At 46.3% G+C, this 27,572-nt stretch overlaps 1 protein-coding gene across 3 annotated transcripts in view; it reads left to right on the top strand.

Annotated features, from left to right (window-relative positions):
- The window catches only part of inaE (inactivation no afterpotential E), a 195,928-nt gene that overhangs the window by 128,752 nt on the left and 39,604 nt on the right, over window positions 1–27,572 (top strand). For all 3 annotated transcript variants that reach the window (XM_070527400.1, XM_070527401.1, XM_070527399.1), the window contains exons 7-12: window positions 11,999–12,076; window positions 14,757–14,881; window positions 15,615–15,759; window positions 16,881–16,964; window positions 21,214–21,291; window positions 23,709–23,789. In XM_070527400.1, the coding sequence (XP_070383501.1) occupies window positions 11,999–12,076; window positions 14,757–14,881; window positions 15,615–15,759; window positions 16,881–16,964; window positions 21,214–21,291; window positions 23,709–23,789 (591 nt within the window). The remainder of the gene's footprint in view (window positions 1–11,998; window positions 12,077–14,756; window positions 14,882–15,614; window positions 15,760–16,880; window positions 16,965–21,213; window positions 21,292–23,708; window positions 23,790–27,572) is intronic.

Here is a 27,572-nt window from a genome sequence, read left to right on the forward strand (position 1 = left end):
ACCCAGGGCGCACCTTCAAAGGTGCGTAAAAGTATGCTCTCTCTGTCTTCTTTCTTATCTTTCCTATATCCATTTTCTCAGAGTAAGGTAGCGAGCCAGATTCGCGTAATCGCTGATCTCCCTGCCTCTTCTTTCTTCTGTCTCTCTCTCTCTCTTCGTGGTTACCACGAGTCAAGTTTGTCGTAACCGTAGGCTCCCTTTTTCTCGGTCGTGGGCTTGTTAGTAGGTTTTCACTTGTCGGTACAAGTTAGCACGGTACAGTACTAAAGTGAACCCCCGAAAAAGCTTGCTCCTTGGCTTTCGCCATAGCAGCGCTAATCCTGATACACCAGAACAAAGAGCAATGCCAGTCTTGACCTTGCGCATTGCCTCTGTGAGACGCTCTTGAATTCGTGCCATTCTGTCTGCGCTGCGAAAGTGCCAGCGAGGAAGCGGCTGTCACGACGTTGAAAGAGGAATTGTTATGAACGACTAAAGTTTTCCAAGAAGGCCTCGGCTACCACATCTGGCGACGGGGGATGCCGCACCAGCAACACGCAACTGTCATGGTTCGTGTTCACGCCTCATCATTCACTTCGCTTCAAGACATCAACGTCGCCCTTCTGACCGTCGAGAAGCGGCCAGTTATAGACGACAGGGTCCTCGTCGAGAATTCCTGAGGGAAAGCATCGACGGCAGGTGGTTGCTTCCTATTGTGACACGTTGGAGATAGGTGCACCACGTACATGAGTAGTTCGTTGAAGACATGAGCACCACGAGCAGCTCGTTGAAGACATGAGCACCCCGAGCAGCTCATTGAGGACATGAACAGTAAAACACCTCCAAGTCATGAGCTTTGATGACATGAGCACCCCGACCAGCACGCTGACTACCATTGAGAGGCGATAGAGGTGGTGAACGATTCGGCGTTTGGGATTGGCCAGTGGATTCCCTCAACGAAGGAAAGAGGGGTTATTTGAGGCCATCCTGGCCCCCGTGTTAGATCAGAACCGCTGAAGACTCGGATAAGAGTCATAACCGTGTACCAATCAAGTGAATACATTCTTTTCTACCTTTTTTTTATCATCACGTTTGCCTGGATTCGTCGTCGTTTCCTGATTCTTGTGGTGAAGACACACCTCACCCGGTCGAGATTGTATCAACTGGTGGCAGCGGTGGGATACTGCACCCTTTGTCCTGGCTTCAGCACAATGGTGAGCGCTTGACTTTCTTTGAAAATTTGCCAAGTTTTAACTCGTGTGTTTTCTAAAACAGCAAATTAGTTTCTTTACGTGCAGGCTTCTGTTGAAAGCTTCCTCACGTCACACCAGAGTAAGAAAGTCCTCGTTTGGCGTTGACCATGGATTTAAGCAAATGGAGAAAGCCAAAGTTGTTATTAGTTTGGGAAGAGCTCGGAATTGAGGTAGGGAAAAGTCAGAGAAAGCCGCAGCTTATTGAGGGGATTGAGAAGTGCGGGGCGCTTGAGGACGAAACATCAGAAGCATGGGAAGAGACAGAGAAACGAGCTGAGAAATCTGAACAAAAAGCTGCAGAAGAAAGGAAAAGAGCTAAGAAAGCTGAACAAAGAGCTGCAGAGGAAAGGTAAACTGCAGAAGAAAGAGAGGTAGCTCACAAAATAAAGGTAGAAGAACTAGATGTGCAGCGGGATCTGGCCAGGCAATCGGCAAATAACATCTCAATAAGTGAAAGACGTGCAGGTGAAGCAGGAGTAAAAATAAGAGATCTCAAGCCGACTTACAAGGTAAACAATGACATGGGATTGTTTCTCATTATGTTTGAACGAATCTTCGACAAAAACAGGTTGGCACTAGAGAGTTCCTCGCAACAGATTATCACCGTTCTTCCTTGCGAAGCAACCGAAATAATTTCAAGTATAACGAGAGACGACGCAGATGACTTCCATAAAATAAAAGCAGCGTTGCTAAGGAAATATCGGCTCTCAGCGGAAGCTTTCAGTCGTCGTTTTCGGGAGACAGCTTGATCGCTCGGCGAATCTTTTCATGATTCCACTTATAAGCTGCAAGCCAATTGAGTGGCTAAAAGGGGAAGATGCGTTCGATTGTCACGACAAGGTTGTTAAAAATGCTACGTACTTTGCGAAAGCGCACCGAAAGTACCACTGCGCTTTCGTATCTGCGTTTCTGTATAGTTGTTCCTTATCGTCCTTCCGCAAAAAGTCAGTTTGTAACTTTTCTTGCGGAGTCACACAGTGACACCGCAAAATGTCGCTTTCATTGATACGCTCCACAAATTGACACACTTGGGGATTGATGTTCGCGGTTTGCGGTGGTCCGAGATTACGTTTCTTAATGGCCCCCAAGTGCAAGCTGGCAACGCGAAGGAATACCCATGGTCTGGTGAAGAACCGCGTTTATTCGCGCAGCACAGCTTCCGACCGGACTGTGCCCAGACAACTTCCCGTATCATACTGAGCGCCCATATTTAAGGGCTCGGTCTAGCCAGGTTAGAGAACTACAACAAAAAGACGCGTACATTCCTTGACTGCACCTGCTTTTACCCGCCCCTACGGGGGCAACGCTGATGATTCTGTGGCACCCAGCATTCATTTCCCGTTTCTCGCTACTGGTCGCCACCCGTCGGGCCCGCTTGAGCAAGCGGTTACCGGTTTGTGGTCCTCTGCAGCAAAATGAGTTGAAAAGGCACATCCAGTGGATTTTGCTTCTTCCCTAAATTAAGGACCCGCCGCCATGGCTCGATTCTATGAAGCACACTTTTCACGCGTGCTTTGTCATCTCTATGCGCACTGACACGGGGACGCCGTACTTTCCCTGCATCGCTGAATGGCGCCGGCGGCACTGAAGCTGCATCCAGTTCGAAGACGACTGCTCGGAAAAGCGTGGGGAACCGCCGCTAAGACCTTCAACTCCTGAACTCTCAAACTGACTGACACCCGCCTTTCAATCGGTAGAGAGGGTGGCTCGCATCCACACTAGGCCAGCCGAACGAGCGCTGTATTGGCTGGGATCGGGCATGAAATAGATGGTAGCTGGCCCATGCCGTCGTTCAACTCATCCACGCTGAGGACGTTGTTGAAAGGAGAGACTTGTTCTCATCGAGAACGAGGAATATGGTATTTGTTTACAGTATCTACATGAGAACGTTACAGTTCATCAGTCTAGCATGACTGAAAGAGAAGGCACACTGAAGATCCGACAACGGCTGCTTATAAACACTCTATCCTCCCTAGATCCCTAGGTGAATGAAAACGGCCGTTCAACCTTCGACTGATGGGAGCGTCCAAAGTAATCGTAGCCGACCCGTCTCTGAGGGAGAGGGTTTACACACTCGCTTCCGCATAGGTTTTGCTGACCAAACCAAGGTGAGAGGGTTGCCGCAGACACGGGTCTTGTCCTGAGAAGGCGCCTCTTGGTCCCAGAGTTGACTCCGCAGACAGTGGCCAATACAAGTCCCTTGACTGACGACTTCTAACGGCGCCGCAAAACACCTCCTTCCAGGAGTTCTGCCGCTCCAAACAAACCGTGACGGTGACGGCGAATCCACTAACAATACTTGGACCGCCGACTGCGTCTAGACGTACTGGCGCCGACGGGCTGCGGACGCGGCGCATAGTCATCCTCACAAAGCGAGTTGCCGCAGCGGGCTGGGCAGGTTTCGACGGTCGCTTCCCCGAAGATCGCCAGCCCCCGCACGTCGAACGTAACAGCGCCCATTCCCATAAAGCGAAATTCTTGCACACTGACCAAGATGGACAATAGCGCGAGCCGGTCTTAAGGCGCTACTGCGTTTCCTAAAGAATACAGTATTGCGCGACTGATAGTGACTGTCTACTGCGTGGCATTTTTCTCGTAGTGGGACATTGACATTGTGTATGACTACGTCGGGTCTTCACAGACTGTTTGACAATGCTCGCACAGAGAGTTATATACATTGTTCATTCTTCCCTTCTTTTTCTCCCATGTTTCGTACACCTTTGCTCCGTAAAGTGCAGCCAACCGTGAGATATCCTCTGGTTCAGTTCTCTGTCTATCCTTTGTCTCTCTCTTTTCACTACACACACACACACACACACACACACACACACACACGCACACACATATATATATATATATATATATATATATATATATATATATATATATATATATATATATATATATATATATATATATATATATTATTTGTATACTTTTGAGTCTGAAGACACTGTGGGGGATAGTGGCGAATTGCTACACTTCAGACAAAATTAAAAACGTTTGCTGGCTGCTGTGAAAGATTTTTGGCAGCCACTTGTATCTTCGACAGTTAACTAAGATAAGGAGTGCGCATACACTTTCGCGTCGTGAAAACGTCGTGCCACTTTATAGTGTATTGCATTTACCATTGCGATGCTGTGTGAGTTGCCATGTATTTTCGTGTTCTTCGCGTGAAAAAGAAAACGTATCCAGCCACAATATACTGATGCAATAATACTTTCTTGTGGACTGGTTGGTTCATACTTGAATTACAAACGGGCTGTACAAGATCCACAGACTTGCGCGATCCACAGACTGGCGTTTATTTATTTACTTCGCCTACAGGGCTTACACGAAGCATTGTAGAGAAGACGGGGCGAACACAACACCAAGAATTACGTACATGGTACGAAGACATAATATAACAAGAGCGGGGGTAACTAGATCATGGAAATGATACTTAAGTACAGAATAGGCGCAGCAAGAATCGCCGAAGTGCCGTTGCTCCGCACGTCGAAAGAACCCGAGGCAAAAAGGCGACGAATGTGCTCGAACTGTAGTGAAAAACAAAGTACGCGTAATTTATATGGCGCCGTACATTGTCTCGTCCTATTCTGGCATTCCCTAGCGCCACATTCTGCTATAGCACACATGACATGTACGACCGCACTTCGCTGGACGCCGCCATAGCGAATGAATGGTGCACTTGTTTGTACAGTGGCGCCAATACGATGTAGTCACGTCGCCGTGTTTATTTTTTTTTTTCGCACAAGAACGGCGCTAACGCGAGCTCTCACGAAAAAGAAAAGGCTGGTAGCAGACCAGAAGGTATATACAAAGGGCGGAGGCACATAGCGGACCCGGATTTTTTTTTATTGATTGCAAACGTTGCACGCGTGCGGAAGCCCGCCTTCTCCATAGCTGACAGGCGATGGACGACCCCAAGCCGTAACAGGGTCCGCGCGAAGCCTTTTCTGGCGCGAAAGTGTACGCGGTATCGTCGGCACGGAACGAAGGAAGCTGGTTTCCCCGCACGGCCGTACCACTGCGTGGCTTCCTCCTTCTGTTGAGACCAATCTCGTTAAAGCTGTGAGCGGCTTGCTCAACTGCTAAGGATTCCGCGATGGTCGTCATTTTGGGTGTCACGACTCTGGTTCGCGTCGTCTTGTTTTCCGGTCTCTTGAGTTAAGTTGCGTTCGCGAAGGGCCGATGATTTTACTCTCGTCCTGGAGAATTAATGCACCTATTTTATGCTTTATCATCTGTGGGAATTTTTGTCATTGCCCCTTCAATGATCTGTTCAACTTCACCGCAATGCGGCAGCATCACTGAATGGGTAACGTTCAAGAAACACATATCTAACGATTGGCCGAGTGTCAACAGGTTTCAAGTAGTACCTCCGAGGGGGTACTTCCTTCTAACAACATACGCATTTACAGCGCTTAGTCCTAACATCGCTGCTGCTCTAGAGTACATCGTGTTTTGGCTCCGACAATGTTTTGGCGCTGCTATAACGCAGCACTAAGTGTCGACTAAGTGTCATCAGTGCGTATGTTATTAGAAGGAAGCACCCTCTCGACGTTGCTAACGAAAGCTTTTTTAAACGAGGTCTATCGTTGAAAGCATACTTTGTGAAAGTGCTTGTCCATTGAGTTACGCTGCTCTGTGGCGGTGAAATTCAACAAATTGCTCCAGGGACGCTGTCCAAAATTCTTCGGGCTGTTAGAAGCTGTACAAGTATTAGTAGCTGGGATAGCACAGAAAATCACCTCTTCGAGTGTTTTTACATTGTAGGTGCGTAGCTTTTGGCATGATACAGAGTTTTGGAAATTGTTTATTCTTTCCGTACTTACTTACTCTCTGCCCCTTCCTTGTTTTTTGCTTGCTTCCTTGATTTGTTTGCTTTCTTTTCTTCCCTCCTGTACTTCAACCAATTTATTCATTGCCTCAATTTTTTTACATATATGTCTATCTATTTTGCTTTGCGAATGCATTTCCTGTTGATTAGTTAGCTACTTTTCTGTCTTTGCTTCCTTTGCCTGCGCGCTGCAGTCCTCAGTAAGGAGGCGCCGTACGCTCTACAAAAAAAATGTGTATATGGAACAAGCCGGGTGTCTCGGAAGCCGTGTTACGCCAAAGCGGCACATGAACAGCGAATGGAGCTCTTTCCCATGTTTTCTTTCCTTCTTTTCTTTATTTCTGTGTTGTCTGTGGATTCGGGCCAGGTCATGGAGGTGTAGGCGGAGGGCAGCAGGGGGGGCAGAAGAAGGACTTTACAGAAAGGTCGTATTGTGTTTGTAACAGCTGGGCGTTTTCTGATTGAGATTGCTTGAACCCGAATCCACTGAGACGTGAGAAGGAGCGAAGGTGAAATTTGTTGAAACTGGAGTGTAGTCGGACGGCATTTTGGGGATAAACATTGTTGCAAAAGTAATACGATCTTGGTGAACCTCTATTGGCGCAACTGCTGTGCAGACCTCCCTTATGTACACGACCGAATTCGAGCAAATTGTGTGTATCTCGCTCTTTTCCGTCTAAATTTGTGCTGGAAAGTTACGTTCTATAACACCCAGTGACCAATAGCCTATATATCCTGCTTGGTGAGCAAATTAGGTCTCGTTTATATGTCTGGAACATTTAGTACATCTTGGCATGTCGTCTTCTCGTTCAAATACGCTTTCTCTACACTTTTGCCTTAATATATTTCTTCCTTTGCTTCTCGACCCGCCGTGGTTGCTCAGTGGCTATGGTGTTGGGCTGCTGAGCACGAGGTCGCGGGATCGAATCCCGGCCACGGCGGCCGCATTTCGATGGGGGCGAAATGCGAAAACACCCGTGTGCTTAGATTTAGGTGCACGTTAAAGAACCCCAGGTGGTCAAAATTTCCGGAGTGCTCCACTACGGCGTGCCTCATAATCAGAAAGTGGTTTTGGCACGTAAAACCCCAAATATTATTATTATTCTTCCTTTGCTTCTCGCGTGGCCGTCATTGGCGCATGTTTTTTTTTTTAATTTGCAGGAAGAACAAAAATAATCGCGCAGCAATTTCAGACTCTGTTTTTTCTGATGGGCGCCATATGGGAAGTCATTCATTCATTACGTTCTCACAGAATGATAGTTTTGTACTGTATAGGTGCTTCTTGTAAGGAGAAAGAAAAAAGAAAGGATATATTGCCCGCCCGACAACCCAAGCTAAACAAATTCCTGAGCACTTCCTGGTGGGGGAGTTGGTTATACATGATTACAAAGAAGGTTACATGATTAAAACCACCATTCTGTGGTTGTCTCGTGTCTCCTTCCTTCGTCTGTTGTTTTAATTGGCGCCTTCTTTATAAACATATCCAGCTTTTCTGGTCACGTACCAACTAGCGCCCCAAGCGGCCCCGGCACGAAGCTGGCGCGTTTTTAATGCAAGGAGTGCGTTTTTCGCGTATAACTAGAAGTGCAGGTCAAAGATTGAAAAAGGCAGGTGACAGACATGTCCTAGAAGACAATCCACGTGTAGATGTGTATATGCGGGAGAATATGTGTCGTATCTCTGTGTGCGTGTGCGTGTGTGAGCGAGTATTTACCTGCTTACACCTACTCTCGGGGACAAATGGGATATATAAATCAATCAATCAATCAATCAATCAATCAATCAATCAATCAATCAGTCAATCGGTCAATCAATCAGTCAATCAGTCAATCAATCAATCAATCAATCATTTCAGTATCAAAGACACTTGGTGGGTACAGACAAAAAGTCATTCATCAGACTTGAGGGCATATATGGTTTTTTAAACCCATATTTAAATCTACGAGACAAGAACGAATGGCGCTGCATTTATAGCATTATCTCTTTCTGAAGACGAAATCAACGCAGAAGAATGCCTGAGCCGTCAATATCACTGCCCCAGAGTTTGTCACTATGGCTCCGTCACCATCGGCACAGCTCCATGAGAAGCTGCCTAGCTGTTTGCCTTCGTTATCTTCCTTGCCTCGGCGGTAGTGCGTTTTGTTGATGCCTGCGATGTGCTAAATCTTTCCCATCATTGCGTCATTTATCCTTTCGCGACGAAGCAAACTTTCGGCGGCACGCGTTCACTGCTAACCGACATTAAAACTTTAAACTGCGTGCCTTCGAAAAAACAACGTGAATAAAAATGACAACCATTGCACTCTGTGAAGATGGAGTGGCAGCGAAAGCTGACGGCAGTCAGAGCTCCCAAACGAAAAGCAAAGCATTTTCGCTGCCATTCCATCTTTACAAAGTGCGATGGCTGTCATTTTTTTCCATTGCGTGGGTCTGGCGTCGTTGCTCATTCGAAGGTGCCCGGGCTCGGTTTGGTTTTCGTTTTCGTTCAGCATCGCGGGAACCTTCTTCGTCGGTGGTCGTTTCCTGCTGGTGTCGTTTACATTCCCTTTGCTGTTCGCTCCGGCGCTCCTCGTACGCATGTTGTTCTTTGGTTGTACAAACTATACGTGTCCGCCGCATCGATAACGCAGCTGCTTTTAGCGCCGATACCACTCCTGCTTACGGGTCCAGTGCGGCGGCGCAGATGTCAAAATGCGGAACAGATAAGAACGCTCGCCGTGAACAATAGCGTGACGTCAAGGCTATCGCAGTGTGTATATACTGCAATAACACCGCAGTATATATATATATATATATATATATATATATATATATATACTGCGATAACCTTGACGTCACGCTATTGATCAGGGCGGGCGTTCTAATCTGTTCCGCATTTTGACATCTGCGCCGCCGCACTGGACCCGTAAGCAGGAGTGGTATCGGCGCTAAAAGCAGCTGCGTTATCGATGCGGCGGACACGTATAGTTTGTACAACCAAAGAACAACATGCGTACGAGGAGCGCCGGAGGGAACAGCAAAGGGAATGTAAACGACACCAGCAGGAAACGACCACCGACGAAGAAGTGTTCAAATGTGTTCCGCATTTTGACACGTGCGCCGCAGCACTGGACCCGTACGGGTTTGTTGGAAATCACTAAGTCCGTTTCTGTTGCCGGACGCTGAAAAAACTACGGAAGGTTAGTCATGTACAACGTTTGCTGTAAAATTAAAAGCGGACTCGCTGCAAAGAACATGCTCACGGAGCGATACCGTTGATGGCAATTTCTAAAAAGGCTAAGTGCGGTCAGGTTTACCTTACAGACGTGCTTTTTCTGCGTCATTTGCGCTTTCAGAGAGCGTTTAATTGCAAAATATTTGTTCAGATAACTTTTATACAAGCATGTTTAATCAAAACCTTTTCGCTTGGCTAGATAATCTCGATGACGGGCTAATTTACTTTAGCCACCTAAGGTCAGTTATTGAAAAGTTAATTAACGTAGCTTCGTTAATTACGCACATAAATTCTCAACTTACTCCGTATCTAGATATTACGAATCTGAACAATGGAATGATAAAATGATGTCAGTAATATTTATATTGGTTTAATAGCATTATTTGGTGCGGTTAAAAGCAGCCGGCATATTGATCGTGCAGTAGGCTTCTTATAATGCAAGTGTGAAAGCATGGACAGGTTTCCATGGCGCAAATCAAGTTCATGAACTTAAACGACCCAACCTTTACAATCGATTCTCCTACATCATATACGCAGCACCTCGTTGCTATGGGGCACATCCCACAAGGCGAGCGAGATCATTGTGCGCGCTCCCGATTAGATTTTTGACCGTCGCTGGCATCAGGCTCGGTTTCTTGGCGTCATGAGGAATAAAAACAGCTGCCTGGGGGAACGCATTAGATATATTTTCAGTACTTTGTAACATATGGAGCAGCGCGGACATGTATGTTAGAACGAAAAGTACTGAAGTATTAAGGTGAGGGTTTTGCTGCATATACAACAAGCGTGACATAGCCAACTTGTGCTTGTCCTATGCTGTGGAAAGAGTTGTACGCATCAAATGCAAGACAGTGTCGCCGAGCAAGTGAAAAGTCTGCTAGCGGCAGGCTATCCCAAGGCTTTGATCACTGCAGTGGCTGAATCTGCGCACAAACGTGCGAAAATGAAGAACGGAAGGTATTCGCGAAGGAGTGAATACAATACGAAGCATGTAAACAAGCTTTGCACGTGCGACACATCTATAGTGTGCATTATCCTGGTAAAACGTGGCAATGTATACATAGGGTATACAATGTATACATACATGTATACGTCATCACTACGTCAACGCCCGAAGTTTAAAAGTTTAAGGTCAGTACGCCACGTTGTGGCACTCGCGAGAACTAAACACTGATGTCCAAAAATGCTGGACACGCTGCAAGCCATGCACTTAACGAGGAAATGTAATGCCTAGACTACTTTTCAGAGGGGACTGCTTTGTCTTCTCGATGTGTCGCCACTTGGAAGGTACTGATGTGTTACAATGCCACACTGCGTGTGTATCATTCTCATAAAGTTATATGTCAGGAACAAGAAAAAAAAGACACTCCAATCCAGGCATTCTGCGCGCAAATGCATATCGATGTCATGTAAAATATTTCTGTAGCTTCTTTTAAGCATGATACAGTCCCAAATGTTTGTTTTCGAGCCTGGATCAAACCATTTTTATACAAGTGCATGTTGAACCACGAAACACCACAAAACGTTGTAGTCTATTCTAGTCTGTCTCTATAGTCTATAGAAATGGTCTTTCCTTGCCTATGTGTATAATCGTTTTACGCATGAGCGTAGATTCCCCCATTCGAATATTCGCGATGCGGTTGTATGAAGCTTGGCGATAAATGTTGGCACAGCGCCATGAAAGAAGTCAGCGGCGCAGCTGTCGCGGCGGATGATGGATGACCTAGATAAGAATACGCAAGCGGCATTGCGGATGACGCCACCGGAATAATTGTAGCGGTGTCAACTCGCACAAGTAGCGGCGCGGAGCGGATGGCTTCAACGCCTGACATAACTCGACAGTCGGAAAGACACGTAAGCAGTTCATTGTCGGCGCTTGAAAGAACAATTACATAAAGAAGGTAATAATTAGATAAACACTGAAGGCAGAAATGAGATGTACGCTCACGCGAAATACGGGTTTACGTCGTGGAAGGAGGGTCGTTTTTCGTCTATAGTTTTATCTTCTTGTCCCCATGATTCGCGTTTCACCTTTTTAACTCCAGTGTGCCTTGAATAGACCGGAGGACAGGCCATTTACAGAAGCAAAGATCTTGGGAGCCTGGCCTCACAGTTCATTAGCCCACAAAGCAGTTCGAGCGCTTCTTCACAACCTGAAGGCAACAGACTTGAGTGCCCGACTATAGACATCCTACACCTAACTTAGTACATGTGAAAGTGCCGTATAGACTCATCTATCTATCTATCTATCTATCTATCTATCTATCTATCTATCTATCTATCTATCTATCTATCTATCTATCTATCTATCTATCTATCTATCTATCTATCTATCTATCTATCTATCTATCTATCTATCTATCTATCTATCTATCTATCTATCTATCTATCTATCTATCTATCTATCTATCTATCTATCTATCTATCTATCTATCTATCTATCTATCTATCTATCTATCTATCTATCTATCTATCTATCTATCTATCTATCTATCATTGCCCTTTCCACGTGTAGGGTAGCAAACTGGACTCAGTCTGGTTAACCTCCCTGCCTTTCCTTCTTCCATTCTCCCTTCTCTTCTCTCACCTGTTTAAAATGTGCTTCACCAACTGTCTGAAAATAATACTCTTGCCACACGATGTGTCGTACAAAGTGTCACGAGTTTCAAACCCCGCATCGCATGTCGCCTCCCCGTTCCTGCCGAACTGCAGAAGGGAAACGACACGTACCAGTTCCTCTCCGGGGTCGCCGTCACTCCCGCCACCAGGTTCCTGGACGTCAATCATCCGGTAGGTCGACGAGCCCGCATTTTATGCGCACTGCTCTCGTTAACCGTGCACCCGCTTGTAATTCCATTTTTATACACTTGCAGAACGAGCGTGGCGTATGCGGGCACTGTAACGATCTGGTTCCAAATGTTTGTTTTGTGATCGACTTTCGTTGCCAGAGAACGAATACGGAAAAATGGGCCCGCATAAAACGTACACTGCCGGCACGTGGGAGTACGCCATACACTTTTCGCGCGGAGCAAGCTTCTTCTTTTTTTTTTTCAAAACGAACTGTCGTATCTAGGTCTCATGCCGTTATTGCAGATATGCTATGTGGTTTGGTGGGAATAAGTAGCAGGACAGGTTTCGATGATAGCTTCGCTAAATAACTCAAATACGACGACTTATCTTGATTACTAACTTCGGGACAAGTGTTGTAAACGTGAAATCAAAGCCCAGGATGGGTGAAACCTGCTCAGCAGAATTTGCTAAGACTAGCAACACTTTCAAGATGCGTTGGAAAAATAACCGATTGTCCGCTAGATTCACCGAATAGGTGAAAAAGAATGGAACGTATAGTCGACCACGGCTGAGGACTAGGTGTCGTCACGAAATTAGTAAACTTGCACGCATACGATGGTATCAGCTATCGCAAGACGTAGTTCGGCAGCGGTACGAGATGCCTTCGACCAGCAGCGGACATATAATGACGATGATGAGGATGATGACGATCGTATAATACGATTATAGTAAGTGGCAATGGAGAATCAAAGGAAACCGACGAAAAAACGAAAACTTTCGACTGCCCAAAAACATAGAAGCAAATTCAACATACAGAAATATAATTTCACGATTCGTTTTTTTTTCTTTTCCGGTGCTTTGACGGGCACTTGTGAAATGTCCGGAGGAACTGCACCGCTGCCGAATCTGTGTTCCCGAGAGACCATGTATAAGTGCGCGTTTATTCCAAACGCGAAATCCAAGCACGGAGCAGAGGCGGCAGTACCATGGTTCGAGCGGTAGTGTAGTCGGTCACGCATATCGAATGCTAATAGAGCGGTACGAGTCGACGAGGGGACAAAAAAAATATACTGACACGATGCGCGCGCCAGATTACCCACCGAAGTTTATTCGCGTGAAGCAAAGACTCGCGATTCAGGTGAGCGTTGTAGCTTTACTTCATTCTTATCTGGCACAGTGTTTCGTGCCGTTGATCGAGCGTCTGTTCTGTGCAGACTGCTCATAATTTGTTTTGTTTTCTATATTGTTATTCTTTGACAATCCTGCTGGCTTCGTGTTCTCGAAAGCCATTCTTCTCCGTTTGTATTTTTTTTTTTCGTAAGTAAAATTCAGCGGGCACTTAGCGTTCGTCCTTTCAACTCGTCTTATTGTCATCTTACCGTCTCCGCATAAAAGTCGTTGTAATTCAGTTGGAACTAGAGGAGTTATGGCGGGACCCTTCGTTCTTGCCCGATTCCCCGTGCGTACTTACCTTTGTCGCGTGGTCTTTTCGCCGTTCCTTTCGAGCGGCAGAAATGGCCCGAGGGAGTAAAAGCGGGTATTCAAATAAGAACGTTTTATAGCGCTCGACGTCCTCGTTCGATATGTATGGCGGTGCTTTTGCAAAACGTCTGGAAAGGAGGAGGCGGTTAAAGACAACAAATGAACGTGAAGCGAGGCTGATAGGAACTGCGCACGTTTACTTGTTTATACGAGTTTAATTATATTAGCATTAATGTCTATACGAGTCTGGGTTTTTGTTCGATTCTGCGTGCATCAAATGGTGCGTGCATCTTGCGGATTATGCGGGAAAACGCATGAGTGAAACGATGAAATGGATTGCGCGACGTGGCATAGGGGCCAGACACGGGAATTTCTCTCTGCAGGCCCCATGTAAGCTACACATTTTAGTTCTTAAGTTAGGAATAATCCTATAGCTGTAGTTGGGCGTGTTTAGTGAGTTTCGTCACACCATGCCGCGAGCTTTGTTTGAACGTTTCTCTTTTTGGTTGCTTGCATTCTTTTTTTCGACGCGCGATGCAGGTATGAGAAAAGTAAGAAAAAGTTTGGAGGATGGTTGTTGCAAATGCCTGTCCTTAGCTTAATCCATTCCGAAATCCCGCGTGTTTTTCCTTGCTTTTTTTCTTCAATGAAGTTGTTATTGCGAGTAGACGCGGTAGTGCCTCTTCAAAACTTCCGCTCCACATGTGGATGAAAACTATTTGAGGGAAATGTTACAGCTGGTGCAATAGAAATTGGAAGAGGATTTGGGATTGTCAAGTGGTACGCGTGGGCGTGGTTGAAAGAGCGTGTGGGGTAATTCGACGTGTTACGGGAAATTACAGAACTTGTATAACGTGCTCATCAAAGTTCCTGGTGTAATAAATTGAGCGCTGCCACAGAAGTATCGGTTCGCGCTGGACAACTCGTGTTATTCTTCGTTTTTCTTTCTTTATTTCCTGATTACAGAAATGCCATGCGAATACATTGTTAAAAAGAGAATCAGCTTAGCTTATGCTGACTCTCTGAAATTAAAATCGCTTGAATTTAGCCAACTCATCGAACAGCGGCAACCAATCGGGCGGTTCTTTCTGGGCTTTGTACACTTCACGCATGTAGACGACACTTTCAATCGTGTTTTTCTGTTTGTTTTCTTTTTTTTCACTCCTGCATTCCTCTCCATCCCATGCATCATCGGCAGAACGTCTGCGAGGCGGTCATGGTCATCACGCATTACATGCACTACGCGCTGGGTGTCTACGGCTGGCCTATGTACATGATGACGCGTGGGAGCACCGGATGCTGCCACCTCTTTCCGAGCCTCAGGTAAAGCTGGTCGCACGTGACTGCGTGGGGCGTTGTGACGTCATCAGACGTCAGCGGCCATCGCGGGTCACCGTTCTTGTGCACCCTCGCTGTCTCCTTGCAGGCGTAGACATTTATCTGCTGATAAGTTAGGTTAAATTAATGCTAAATTCGAAATATTATGTTCATCTGTTCTTTTAATTTTTTATTTTTCAATGCCATTACGATACAATTCCAAGACGCCAATACGTGTCAAGATGGGCAACGACACAACCCCCATTTTCCAGTGCCAGCTCTCTGTGATGTCACAGATTTTTGTCAATGTTAATTATTTTTTTCTAGGAAAAGGAGGATTATACAGCATTTTAAAAGGAACGAGAAGTTACACCTAGTGAGTTTTGAGTATTCTTGTTTTGGGCCAAAATGGCCCAAATACCAAGACAATACTTCGGGATCAGTGACGTCACACTGACGTACAGGCAATTCGATTTCGGCGTGAACTTCAAAAAAGGGAAGTTTAGCATGTCTTTCATCCGCTAGGAATAAGATTTTATTGCTCCGAGTGAATAGAAATTTACTTCAGCAAACATAATTTTACGAGTTCAAACTAATTTTATGTTGATCAAGATGTTTTGGACCTTTGAAGTTCCCGCTTCAAGCGTGACACTCGGGATGTCCATACAAGAGTTGTTGCCTTCGGTGCCTGCTGTGAACATTTTAAAAATTGATTTTTGCCCTCCTCGCTTCGGTTTAGGTGTTGCTGCTTCCCAACGCGCAAGAAAAAGCGAGACCGGGCGCTCGTCGTGGAGGACAACTGCTGCTACTGCAACTACGCAGCACTCAAGCATATGGTCGACAACCACAACATGGAGGTCGTCTACGTCACATACCACGTGGACGTGAGTGCAGCCTCTGTGAATCTTTTGCACGAGTCGAATGCCTTTATGACGAAGTGCTCGGGGCTTCGAAAATCGCCCTCTACACAGGTCATGTGGTTGTAAATTCGCGCATTGCCTCAGTTCACCATATAACCGGGACATAAGTGTCCCTTCGTTATGCAGGTCATTTCGTTGTACATGGCTTGGTTGCAGAGGCGCCTGACTCTAAATGGGTTACGAGAAGCTCATATGTCGCAACGCTAAAAATCGGTTTAGCGGATGGTGTTGAACAGACAAGTCTCGGCGTTAAGAGATTTAATATTGGCGATTCCCGGCGATAGTGAAAAAATGCAAAGTTTGGCTGGTTGATCCATCTTTTTTTTTTTGCTAGTGGGAGTCACGAAAGCAACGAATATTCAACCAATTGTATCAAACTTCCTTTTTGTGTGTGTAGTCACCTGCGAGCTACCTTCCCCAAGTTTCCGTCATGCAACTTGCACAAGTGTGAGTCCTACATCGTGTATAAAACAAGCACGAATGGTTTGAGCATGCACACAGTGCCGTACACGGATCTCAGAGTCTGCAGCTAATGGCTTGGCGTCCCGTAGATTTGCTTGCGCAACACCTCCGTCTACAATAGCTCCACTTATCCTTTCCGTACAAAGATCCCTCCTCTCCTCACCCCCCAAAAGAAAGAGAGAGAGACACACAAACTCTCGCTGCACCCAACAGGTAGTGACCCAATACACGACCTAGCAGCTCCCTCCAAGTAACAGAAAGTTATCTCGAAGGCCTTGCTTTTGCAAATTGCATGTACCGGAAGCAATTGCAGAGTTGAAAACATTTCATGGATGCCATGATTTGGAAACCATCGATTAGCGCGCACTATTTAAACAGCAGTGATCAACCTGATTTCCGATTTGTTTGCACCGTATGCAACCAACAAACTCACTTTTTTGCTTGGCACACTTAATAGTAAAAAAACGAGGCTTAGTTGCATTAGAGAATGTATCTACTGTGGACATTAGCTGTACACGAGAATTGGATTATTACGTGTCTGCACTTCATGTCATTGATCTGTCGGCTATTTCTTACGCAGCGAGTAACATATTTTTTATTTGCCTGTTTTATCTGCACGGTAGGTCGGTGAGACGCCATTTTTCGTAGCCGTGGACCATGAGAAGCGGACAGTCGTGGTCTCGGTACGGGGGACGCTATCGCTTCAGGTGAGCCGTGGACATACGCTACTGAATGCTACGAATATGTGCGATAAATGCGCCTTGTCATATTCTGCTCTTCTTGCTGTGCGCGGTATTTTGGGATTCCTGTTGACTTATGTGTTACACCTTGACAAAAAAAATCGCTAGATGCGAGCGCAGCTTTTTTGTAGCAGTTATAAGCACGCAAAAAAGCCAATTCAAGATCACACAATGCCGCTCAAGCAATTTACTAAACAGTCAACTAGTAAAACATCGTTAAATAATCATCCTACTGGCGATTATCGTGGGTAATCTAATGCCTATGTGCCTCTGTTATGAAGGACTGTTGAAGAAAATTTTAGTTTTGTCACAAAGCCTCCATTGTTTAAATATACGGAGCAGTCGCCGCCAGAACAAGCTGTAGTTTTTGGCCTACGTGTCTATACAGTCTGTCTTTATTTTTGCACTTAGTGTGCGAATCAGCCAACTACTTTCAGCGTCATGGAGGTCAAGATCCATTGCAAGCGCAATTCCCCTGACTGGCACTCCTCATGTTTGCGTCCCGATTCATATGACATTTCCTTCTTGACATTACCATGGCGGCAGTGCGTAAACAATAAAACTTTTTTTTTCATTTCACATAGGCTGCTTGTTATTGTACTGTATGCTAGCCATAGCGTTCGCCGCGCGGGCAATCGTTTCGAAATTGCAGAATTGCGGTCCTGTCACGCTCGCCGCGAAAGCGTTGATCGATCGAACTTTATAGCCCGTCAAGGAAGTTTTGGAGCGTCCGCTTTATCGAGAGCTGTCAGGGCGCTATACTTTTATAGGTCAGCAAAGCTAGGCCGGACGGTGGCTTCGTGATGAGTGGTCCCTGCGCCTGGACTCTGTGGTTATGTGTACACGTACACGACACAGCGAAAACGTTGCTACGAATTAGCGCACGGTGTCCGTCTAAACCTGTTGGGCCCGCTTAGTTTAGTCAGGCGAGACTGTTGTGTGCGTTCTGCGCAAACGGTGGAGTTAGGGTGCGAACGTGTAGGTCTGTTGTAACCACTGGAGACGGAGGAAGAAGACGACGGACATTATCCTCAATACACAACAGGTACAGCACGGAGTAGACGCTTAGGCTCGAGTGCGTGTGTGTGTGTGTGTGTGTGTTTGTGTGTGTGTGTGTGTGTGTGTGTGTGTGTGTTTTAATCCGTAGCCTCCTTATCTGTGCTTGTGAAAATGCATGTGTATAACTAAAAGTGAGTGGCGCCATCTATGGCTGACAACGTGCATTTCAGTTGCTTTCCTTCGCTTTGCGAAACAAACCGCCAAGTGCCGTTATGGTTTCGATACGCAAACGCCAGATGCCTTTATAGGGTAAAGCCAGCGTCCGGAACACTTTGCATTTCATAATTAAGCCACGCACAAAAACAATTCGCAGAAATCACCTGCATTTAATAAAGCACTGTATACTAATATAGCACTCTATGCATGTACCATGTGTAGCGTCTTCAATTTACCAAACACTACTTTGGCGGTAGACTCAGTCTACTGGGCGGGAGGGGGGGGGAGGGTAATCGTAGCGTTCGTGGTATTCTTTGGAGTAGCTTATCTCTAAATACGACGGCCTCGGCTTCTAGGGGAGTATAAGCCCTGACACGTAATTCCAAAGGGTGCTACGCACTGTATGACGACTCCCCGCTAGGGAGTGTCAGTCCCAATGTTTTTTTTAATGCACTCGTGCGATGTGCGCTGCGCGCTGCATCACCTGGTGCTGTCGCCGATACTTTAGCGATGTTTTAAATTTTAGCTCGACGAAATAAGCAGAACTGACTCAGACTCACTAACAGAGTAAGTTTCTTGCTCAGGGCCTCACTCGGACTCACTGAAAGTTTATTCAGCCAGGCTCACTCGGATTCAGATTCGCCGAAATTTTACTGAGCGGGGCACACTCGAATTCAAGATAGCCAAAATCCTCACTGAAGCGGGCTGTTTTCAGACTCACGAGTCGATCTCAGTCGGGTCTGAGTGAGTCGACTCACGGGTGAGTTTGCCGACCTATGCCTGGTTCCGAGGATATCTAAACTCCTATCAATCAAAAAAAGAAGAACACAAGACTGGGGCAATGCTTGAATTGAACGACGGTTTAGCCTGGCCTGTAAGCCCACACACGTTGCCCAAAGAGAGAGAAATAGAGATAGAAAAGACTTGGAATTAGCGTGCAATTAACGCTGCTACGGTAACAGCGTGAACTGCGGCTCGGATGCCAAATTCAGGTAGTGTAGCCTTCATTTCTACCGCTGTTGGACAGTTAAGACTCGTTAGGTCATTAAGCTGTGATCGGCGTCTGGGTGGCTCGGTTCTCTTTCAGAGGTGGCGGGCAGGTCCACTGCGCTTTTGTGGGCGCAGCTTGTACTGTATTCTTTAGCCCCGTATTCATAAATGCACCTCCGTGAATGCAAAGCCCATGCTCGACTTGATCTGTGTCACGCCTGGAGTGAGCACGCCTAAGACGCGCTCATTGTGCTTTGTTCTACGCCTTCACGCCAGACCATGTCCTGATCAATTCAAGCATGAGCTCCCAGTTAAAGCGCATTTCTGAATGCGGAGGTTAGGTTCTCAACAACTATATATTAGGCAGCTTTATAATATAGTTTGCAACCAAACATAAAACGTATTACGTACGTAAAGAGTATAGCGTTGTCCTCACTGTGCATGCTCCGAACGTTATTGGGTTTCTGTAGTTGACGTGCGCTACGATAACGCACGTTATTTGGCGAGTTTGACGTTCTTAATGTTTACGCCCGCTTAGAAATAGCGTTGTCGAACATGGCGGCATCCATGGCTCGTGAATTCTCGTGATGGCTGCGCCCTCACTCTCGCTGATTGCCAGTAACTGTTAGAATGAGCTTTCGCTTCCTGTAAACTCACTTGAAAACTGAGTTATGATCGCATAGCGCGTCCAATTTCTGACGTCGTTTGGCTATTCCGGCGTCCATGGACCTAATGAGACGCGTCTGCATAGCAACAGCAGGAACGTCGCTAATGGATTGTTTTGGCTTGGATGCATATGGCGCGAGACAGCAGATGGCTCCCTATTTTGTAAATCCTTCCTCGTGTTTGCGTTCCCGAACGGCAAATTGAAGTCTTGAAGGTACGCGCACTGTAACGTCCAGCAAAGGTTCTTTTGTTTAACGTACGTAAGGCGACAAGCGGTATTCTAAAACTCTCTAATGGCGCACCGCCAACGCTCCGCTCAATCTCCTCAGTGGCGGAGTCGGGTTCAATGTTCTTCGGCCTTTCGCTGCTAGAAAAAGCGCTGTGGGCACGCCAGTTTAAGCACACTAGAGTGTTCCTGCTGAACAGTTGTGTCTGCACACTGCTCTGAGAGGATCAGCCGGTTCTCGTAATAGGTCGAAGATGTTTAAGAAATTGGTCATTCGACAAATTGGTTTGGCAATTCAGCGCGAACTATGCCTTGTGCTTGGTAGGCAAATGGCCATCTTTACATTGTGTGGATTTGATCATAAAATAGTTTCTGCATTCCAGTGGTGTTGAGAGGTCAAAACCCATTTTTTTTTTACCAGTAGGGCCCGTCTATATATGCGCATTCGATTAGATTAATCTTAAGATACTACTGGTTAAACTACCGTTTTCTACAATTAGAGGTAATCCCGTGAAGTTATTGCTAGTTACCGAACGTCCAGAATTTGGTGCACGGATGTACTTCCTGTCTACAAATATATCATGATAATGATGACAAAGCGTTTTATTCAGAAGAAATGACGCTTTGGCGGGTTCCTTGTAGGTGATAAGTGAACGGCATATATCGTTGAAGAGAGACAGGCTACTAACCGGAGCCGTATTCTATAACTGGTGCAACAGCCCTGACTCTGACGGGGGAGTCGGAGGCCGGTTGATGGTCTTCTAGACCGCCCACCGTACGAATCCACTCCTCGCTCAATCCACTCCACTGTTTTCTTTTGCCCAAGGAGGTCTAGAAAGTGTTTTGAGACCTTTATGTTCCTACCGAAGGCGCCTGCTGATATTGTGGGTCTTGCTGCCCCAAATGAGGTGCCCTTTCCCCTAAGTCTCGCGTGCTCTCTTCCGCATGAGATCGGGTGCTACAGTGCCGCTCGATGTTGTCTGGCCACCGCTTTCTGTTACATAATTTACAGTTCTGCCTCAGCGTAACTGCTGTCCTGGCCATGATCTGGAATGACCCACCAGTGCTTCCTTGCAGATAAAGTACCTAATTTGCTTGTCGTCTCGTCTTCATTCACAGGACGTGCTCACGGACCTGAACGCCGAAGGCGAGCCCCTTCCTGTCAATCCACCGCACGAAGACTGGCTGGGTCACAAGGTGCGGCGCACATTTCGCTATTTCGCTTCCTACGTGCACGCACACACACACACACACACACACACACACACACACACACACACACACACACACACACACACACACACACACACACACACACACACACACACACACACACACACACACACACACACACACACACACACACACACACACACACACACACACACACACACACACACACACACACACACACACACACACACACACACGCACACACACACGCATCTTGCGGTCACATAAAGAAAAACGCTGCAGATATACTATACAGATGCCCAAACCAACACAATCCGGGCCTTCTCATCCCACCGTTTTTGTGCCGACGCGTGCCATCAGTCCTACGGGGGCCAGAATCGTCGAACTATCTCAGAAACCACACGCGCCATGCGCTCATAATTATAGCGTTTCAGCTCAGTTGAGAGGAAGCGAAAGCCTGATTCACCATTTATTGGCGACTAACAATCGTGAGAGCACAACTATCGCGACATTCCGCGCTCAAGCACGGTGTTGGTGCGGGTGCCGCCATGTTTGATGCTAATTCTTAACGTACACAATCGTTACGTACTTCAAACACGCCGAATGGTGCACGATAACACCCCGTACGTGAGCGACGTGTACGCAATAGTGTACGGAGCATGCGAACGTTTGTTTGAGAACCCAATTCCGGTACTGCAGTGACACGCTGGCTTATAATGACCATTGTAATCATCGAGCTCGCATGATGGAGCCAAGGAGACACGCCAGCTTCAATGGCTTTCGGTTTCAAACACTTTCAGAGGTAATTGAACGCAAGCATATGACAAGGGGATAATAAAGCTATTTTTACATCTGAAAGTGACTGTTACTTTGATGGGACAAACATTCTTAGCAGCATCCAGTGTTGGTGCCTTAAAGGGACACTAAAGGCATATGGTAAGTCAAGCGTAAGTGATGGATTAGTGCTAGAGAATCTCTAAGGCGAGCACATCGCGCACAGAGCCTTAGTAATGGAGAAATTTAGGTAAATGCAGGATTAGGGATTCTTCAGGGACATTCAAGTACTTGCCTGATGAGGAAGACACAGCTCGTTTACATTTTGTCACTAGTACTCAACCGCTTGTTATAAAGACGTCATTGTATTGCATTACAAGGCGAAAGAAAATGCTACTTGTCCAGTTCTACTTCAGTTTTTTAGAAAGAACTCATTGACTTTACCCGTGACAATGGCGTGGGTGGTCGAAAGGTTTCGTTTTCGCCCGACTCTGCGCCACCCGCACTTTTGCGTTTCAGCATTTATGTCATCGGGTGGTGGTGCGCCGGTTCTTCTGGTTCGCAAAACTCGCACAAACTGCAAGTAGTAGAGAATTCCACTTTCATGTCATGTCCCGGGATGCCCGAACGGTCCGTGCCACTTCAGCAAAAGGAGCTGCAGCCGCGAATCCACCGCTCTGTCCTGGCTCGGCTACTCCATGGCCGCGCCTTTGCGTTCTCTGCGAAAAAGCCATATCGCTGTCCGTCGTGCCCCGTTTTGCTCACCGACGGCAGCAAAGGGCGGTGATGGCGTGTGTGACGTCACCATTACCCGGTTGGGTGGCGGGAGATTTGAATTGCGATAAAGATGTTAGACGTTTCAGATTAGATTTTCTCGTGAGCTGTCCTTTCTTGGCACAAAACTATCGTTCTGGAATTTCCGGAGTGGTGTTGGAATACTCTGCGTAGACTTAGTATTTGCCTTTATTGTCCCTTTAACATTGAACCGTGCAATTTGCTCTAGTTGCAGCACTTACGAGAAAAGTGGATAATCTGCTGAAAGCTGATTTCGGCACGTCAATAATTCTCGAATTCTATTTCTGTCCCCTCGCCACAAGAAACTCTTGAATTGCGCAACATGACTTTTCGTAATCCCGTGCCACTACGTACTAAACAAATCCTATGCAGCTCCAACGCGCATGGTTGATTTTGTGTGAAGCAAATCGACATTAATGCGTTTTGTAAAATGCTATATACAGCTAAGTGCGACGTCTACAAATGTTTACTGTACAGGTCTCAGATATCATATCGCACGCTGTTTACGCCTATACACAACACCGCTCATTGGCTACGTCGAAATGCCAACAGCGAATAAGGTGGACGCATCTAATGGAACACATCGACGCAGTGGTTTCGTGAGAACCAAGGCAATATGTTTGTCAATGGAATAATAGTCCTGTTTGAGCAGGATGGCCACATTGGCCATCCTGCTCAATACACGTGCGCCGCATAACATAACATGCGCCGCACATCTAACGTGCGGCGCATGCCTGAACACATTTTAAGGCTTCCATATCCATGTGTGTCGCAGTGTCATATGCCCATTCCGGGAGGAGGAGGTGGAAACAACTTTATTCGGGAAAGTATCACATATTGTGTCATTACAGGGCATGGTTCAGGCGGCCGAGTACATCAAGCGAAAGCTGGTGGACGAAGGGATTCTGTCGCAAGCCTTCAACTACAGCCTGGTGAGTGTGCAAGGAAAGGATTTTGTGTCGTTTGGCGAGAGCTCCTTTATTGCTGGAATCCTCACTTGCTGTTATCATTATTTGATATCATTTAGCAGAGCGTTGCTTCCGGAGAGCTGGCAATGATAAAGTTGCCGAAACTTCCTATTGTATCCACATTTGAATAGATCAATCAATCAATACATTAATTTTATGGCATGAATGTTATGTTTCGCAAAAACAGCTGTAGTATTTAGTGAATGTAGATAAAATCAACTAAATGATAATTAAAGCAAATTGAATTGAGGCCTCCCGAAAAAGCAGATGCCTTATTTTACCTCTATACAGTAGATACAGTAAGGCTACGAGATCGCTAAAAGGTTTAATGCTTGTAGAGAAAGCTAATGGAAATTTATTAGTCTCTTGTATAATGTAATGCTTCTAGACTGTAAAATACCAGACATCACCTTGACGGTCATCATTCTATTAATTTTCACAAGCCCTCGGCGCCGTATCGGCATGGTGTCAAGGTCGCCGTGAACGTGAACAAAGAGGACGGGACAGACCGGCGAGGAACGCAAGAAAAAGAAATGCAACAATTTGCTCGCGATAATAACGTTCTGCTATTGGCGGCCGTGCGGACTATGTCTCGAGTTACGTCATACAACCCGTGCACAAAGCCAGCCATGACTAGGCGGTGTGATGCGTCTCGGTGTTCACCACAATTGTCAAAGGCTTCGAAGTAGGGCTGCCAAAATGTTTTCCCTTATTCTGGGTAATTATTTTTCCAGTCTAGATGGTCTGTGAAGCTGCTCTATCTGCACTAGTGTAGTGTACATAGACTATCTACATAGTGTAGGTAGTCCTTCCCTTTGACTTGTGGTCCATAAACTCCAAGTCAAACAGGAAGTCCTACAGGCAGTCTGAGGACCGCCATTGCTGTGGAGTGCAGGTGTTTTTATGGAGTGTACTTTTACGGACTTGTGACATAAATTTTTGTAACGGGCTGACATCGATCACTCGCAGATTAACGAGCAAATTTACTTAACCGACTCCGCTCCTGATTACGTCGTGCTCCTGCAGAGCTCATCTTACGAAGATATTCTTCTTTACAACGGAGGAAAGAAAAGAAAAGGAAACACCCAAACAAAGAACAAGGGATAATATCGTGACAAAAACTCGCCCCTAAACCAAGAATGATGAACGAATGAATGAATGAAGCCTAAACCAAGAATGATGAAGCTAAGATGACGAAACGACATCGCTGACCCGTCCACGCTACTCGAGAACGGTCAAAGCCAGTGTTTAAAAAGCCATGGCTTCTGCCGCGGTCCTGGGACGCTCTGTTTAAATTAGGCGAGATAATGAACGTTCACGGCTTCAAAGTGCTTAGATGTGATTTTGATGTTCCTCAGCGAGACGCTGTTAAGCCTCGTGAACCGATTTATTTCTAATTTTCTTTTTTTTCCCCACTCAAAAGCTCACAAAATCGTGCAGCGTACGGTACGCTAACGAGGTTGAGATTAGCAGGATGTTTTTAGAGGGTTTCGCAAAGTGAAAAATATAAAGCAACGCGCATGCCATTATGACCCTGACACATAATAACGGAAGAAGGAAAAAAAGTTGAAATGTACTGCATACCCTTATGAATAATTCAGAGAGAAATTCGCAACGAAACCTAATTAACGAAGGAATGAAATATCCAACGCCAATCTCAGAAATGACGACACGATTTAGAAAGAAGACTACATTGCTTTACACTCCAACGAAGTGGAGAGACAAAAACAAATACCAAGCTCCTTCTGCTTATGTTCACAATTATTCTCACGGCTATACCATTTCTGTTATTTCGAAAAGAAGAAAAAAGAAATCTCAATATCGCCCGAAAGGATGAGCATCGATTGCGATAGGAAAATAGTAGACCGCTATACAAAGTGAATACAATAATTTTCTCAGCCATATAAACATGTAAACATTCGCTTACTACTAAATTAACAGGCATGGCGCCAGGCGCGCGCAAGCAAACATGAACACGTCTCACTGGATGACCGTGGAAACTCGCTGCCAAAACGCTGGAGTGAGGAAGCACGGCAGCAGCAGCAGCGAGCGAATTCACCTTCCTGCTACCTCTCGCTTCAACGCGAACTAAGCGTCGAGAACACAGCGCACAGGGAGCTATCAGCACCCGGCGCGCACTCTGGCGGCCGCCGTCGCTTTCAAGACAAGGGCCGCGCGGCCGCACCATACGCCGCAGCCACCGGTGTAGAACTCCGTCCTCCTACCTCCCGTCCACCCGGTGCCCTGCGCGCGACGGTAGACGGCGCGCTTCCTCCTCGCTTTCCTCCCTCGCACACGCGACATTGAGCCGCCATCGTCGGATCAACCTCGCACGATTTCACTTGCACATGCAACATAGGGATCGCCGCGACGATGTTATTGCCCTTGTTATTTATAGAGAACGTCACGGTGATAGCGGCAGCGACGCTAGAAATGTGCCTGTAATGTCCATATAACAGCTGCCGCAATAAAAAGAACATGCATGCAATTTAAGCAATCGCAATTTGAAGCAACGAGCTTGCTGCACTTAATTACAGTCGACTTGCGTGCAGTAATATGATATACCACATCTGGAGTACCAATATTTCACCGCTGGGCTGCGCCACTTACTGGTTTCTGAAACTCCTTGCCAAATTAAAATTATATTTCCTGCTTAAATTGCAAACAGCAGGTTTGGATTCTGTCACTATAAAGCATGCTCATTTCATTTCCATCAACACCTCGCAACACATCCTGGCCAATTGTCAGTCCCTTTAAGGCCTATGAGTGTTCTATCTGCCACAGGATTTTTTAATATTTTTGTATTGTTTTAAAATAAATGAAGAGGATCAATATACCCGGCATATACATGCTTTACGTCGTGATCTATTCTTTAACTACGGGGAACAAAGACCTTCTCACTGTCACTCTACTGTGAGGCTCAAAGCTATGCTTTGAGCATTACATGGATTATTCTTAAGGGGCTTGGATTGACTGATTTATTTGTTTAGTTACCTGCTTACTTACACACATAATTACAGTACCTCAAACACCTGAGAAAGTTGGGTTTTACATAAGGGGTGAGCAGCTAACAACTACCTATTTTCTTATATATGCGAAAATATTCAAAACAACAAACACGGATAAAAAATAAAACAACGCAAATTGGCAAAATGAAGAGTCTAGGTAATAGTGCTCATCTTCAAACAGCGACAACATATAAATACAACACCATTGTGTGCCCCGCGAGCAATGCAGGGTCGGTAGTGGGTGACATTTCGCTTTCAGTCGCCCTGTCGCAAGAGTGAAGTTCGGGCGGGGATGGAACCGAGAGTGAAACTCTGTTGATGCGGAACTTTCTCTGCTGCTTGCCCCCACTTTACTAAAAGGCCTCACACTAGCTGTTGCCCAGCGAAAAAAAAAATCACGTGTCCGATGCAGAGTTTCGAATGGGGACGTCCCAGCACAAGAACCGGGTGCCCCCTCCTCACCCCCCGCCCCCCCCCCCCCCCCCGCATCGCTATTGGGCTCAGCCGCATTCGTGGCAAGAATGGGTAACAATCTTACCACCTTCCTTCGGTCGAGAGATTGTGTCGCCTTTGGGATCGGCCCCGTTCATCCAGTTCTCCACCTTCGGGATCGGCCCAGTTTGTAACGAAACAGGTTATAGCGCTTCTTCGATAGCGCATGATAAGTCGGTCGTCGTGCCATTCTCGTCGTCGTTCAGCCATCTTCGTTGTCGTTTCGTCGCGGAAACACTCGCGCCAC

This window comes from Dermacentor albipictus, chromosome 10, assembly GCF_038994185.2.
Source record: "Dermacentor albipictus isolate Rhodes 1998 colony chromosome 10, USDA_Dalb.pri_finalv2, whole genome shotgun sequence".
In the NCBI taxonomy this organism is placed as follows: Eukaryota; Metazoa; Arthropoda; class Arachnida; order Ixodida; family Ixodidae; genus Dermacentor; species Dermacentor albipictus.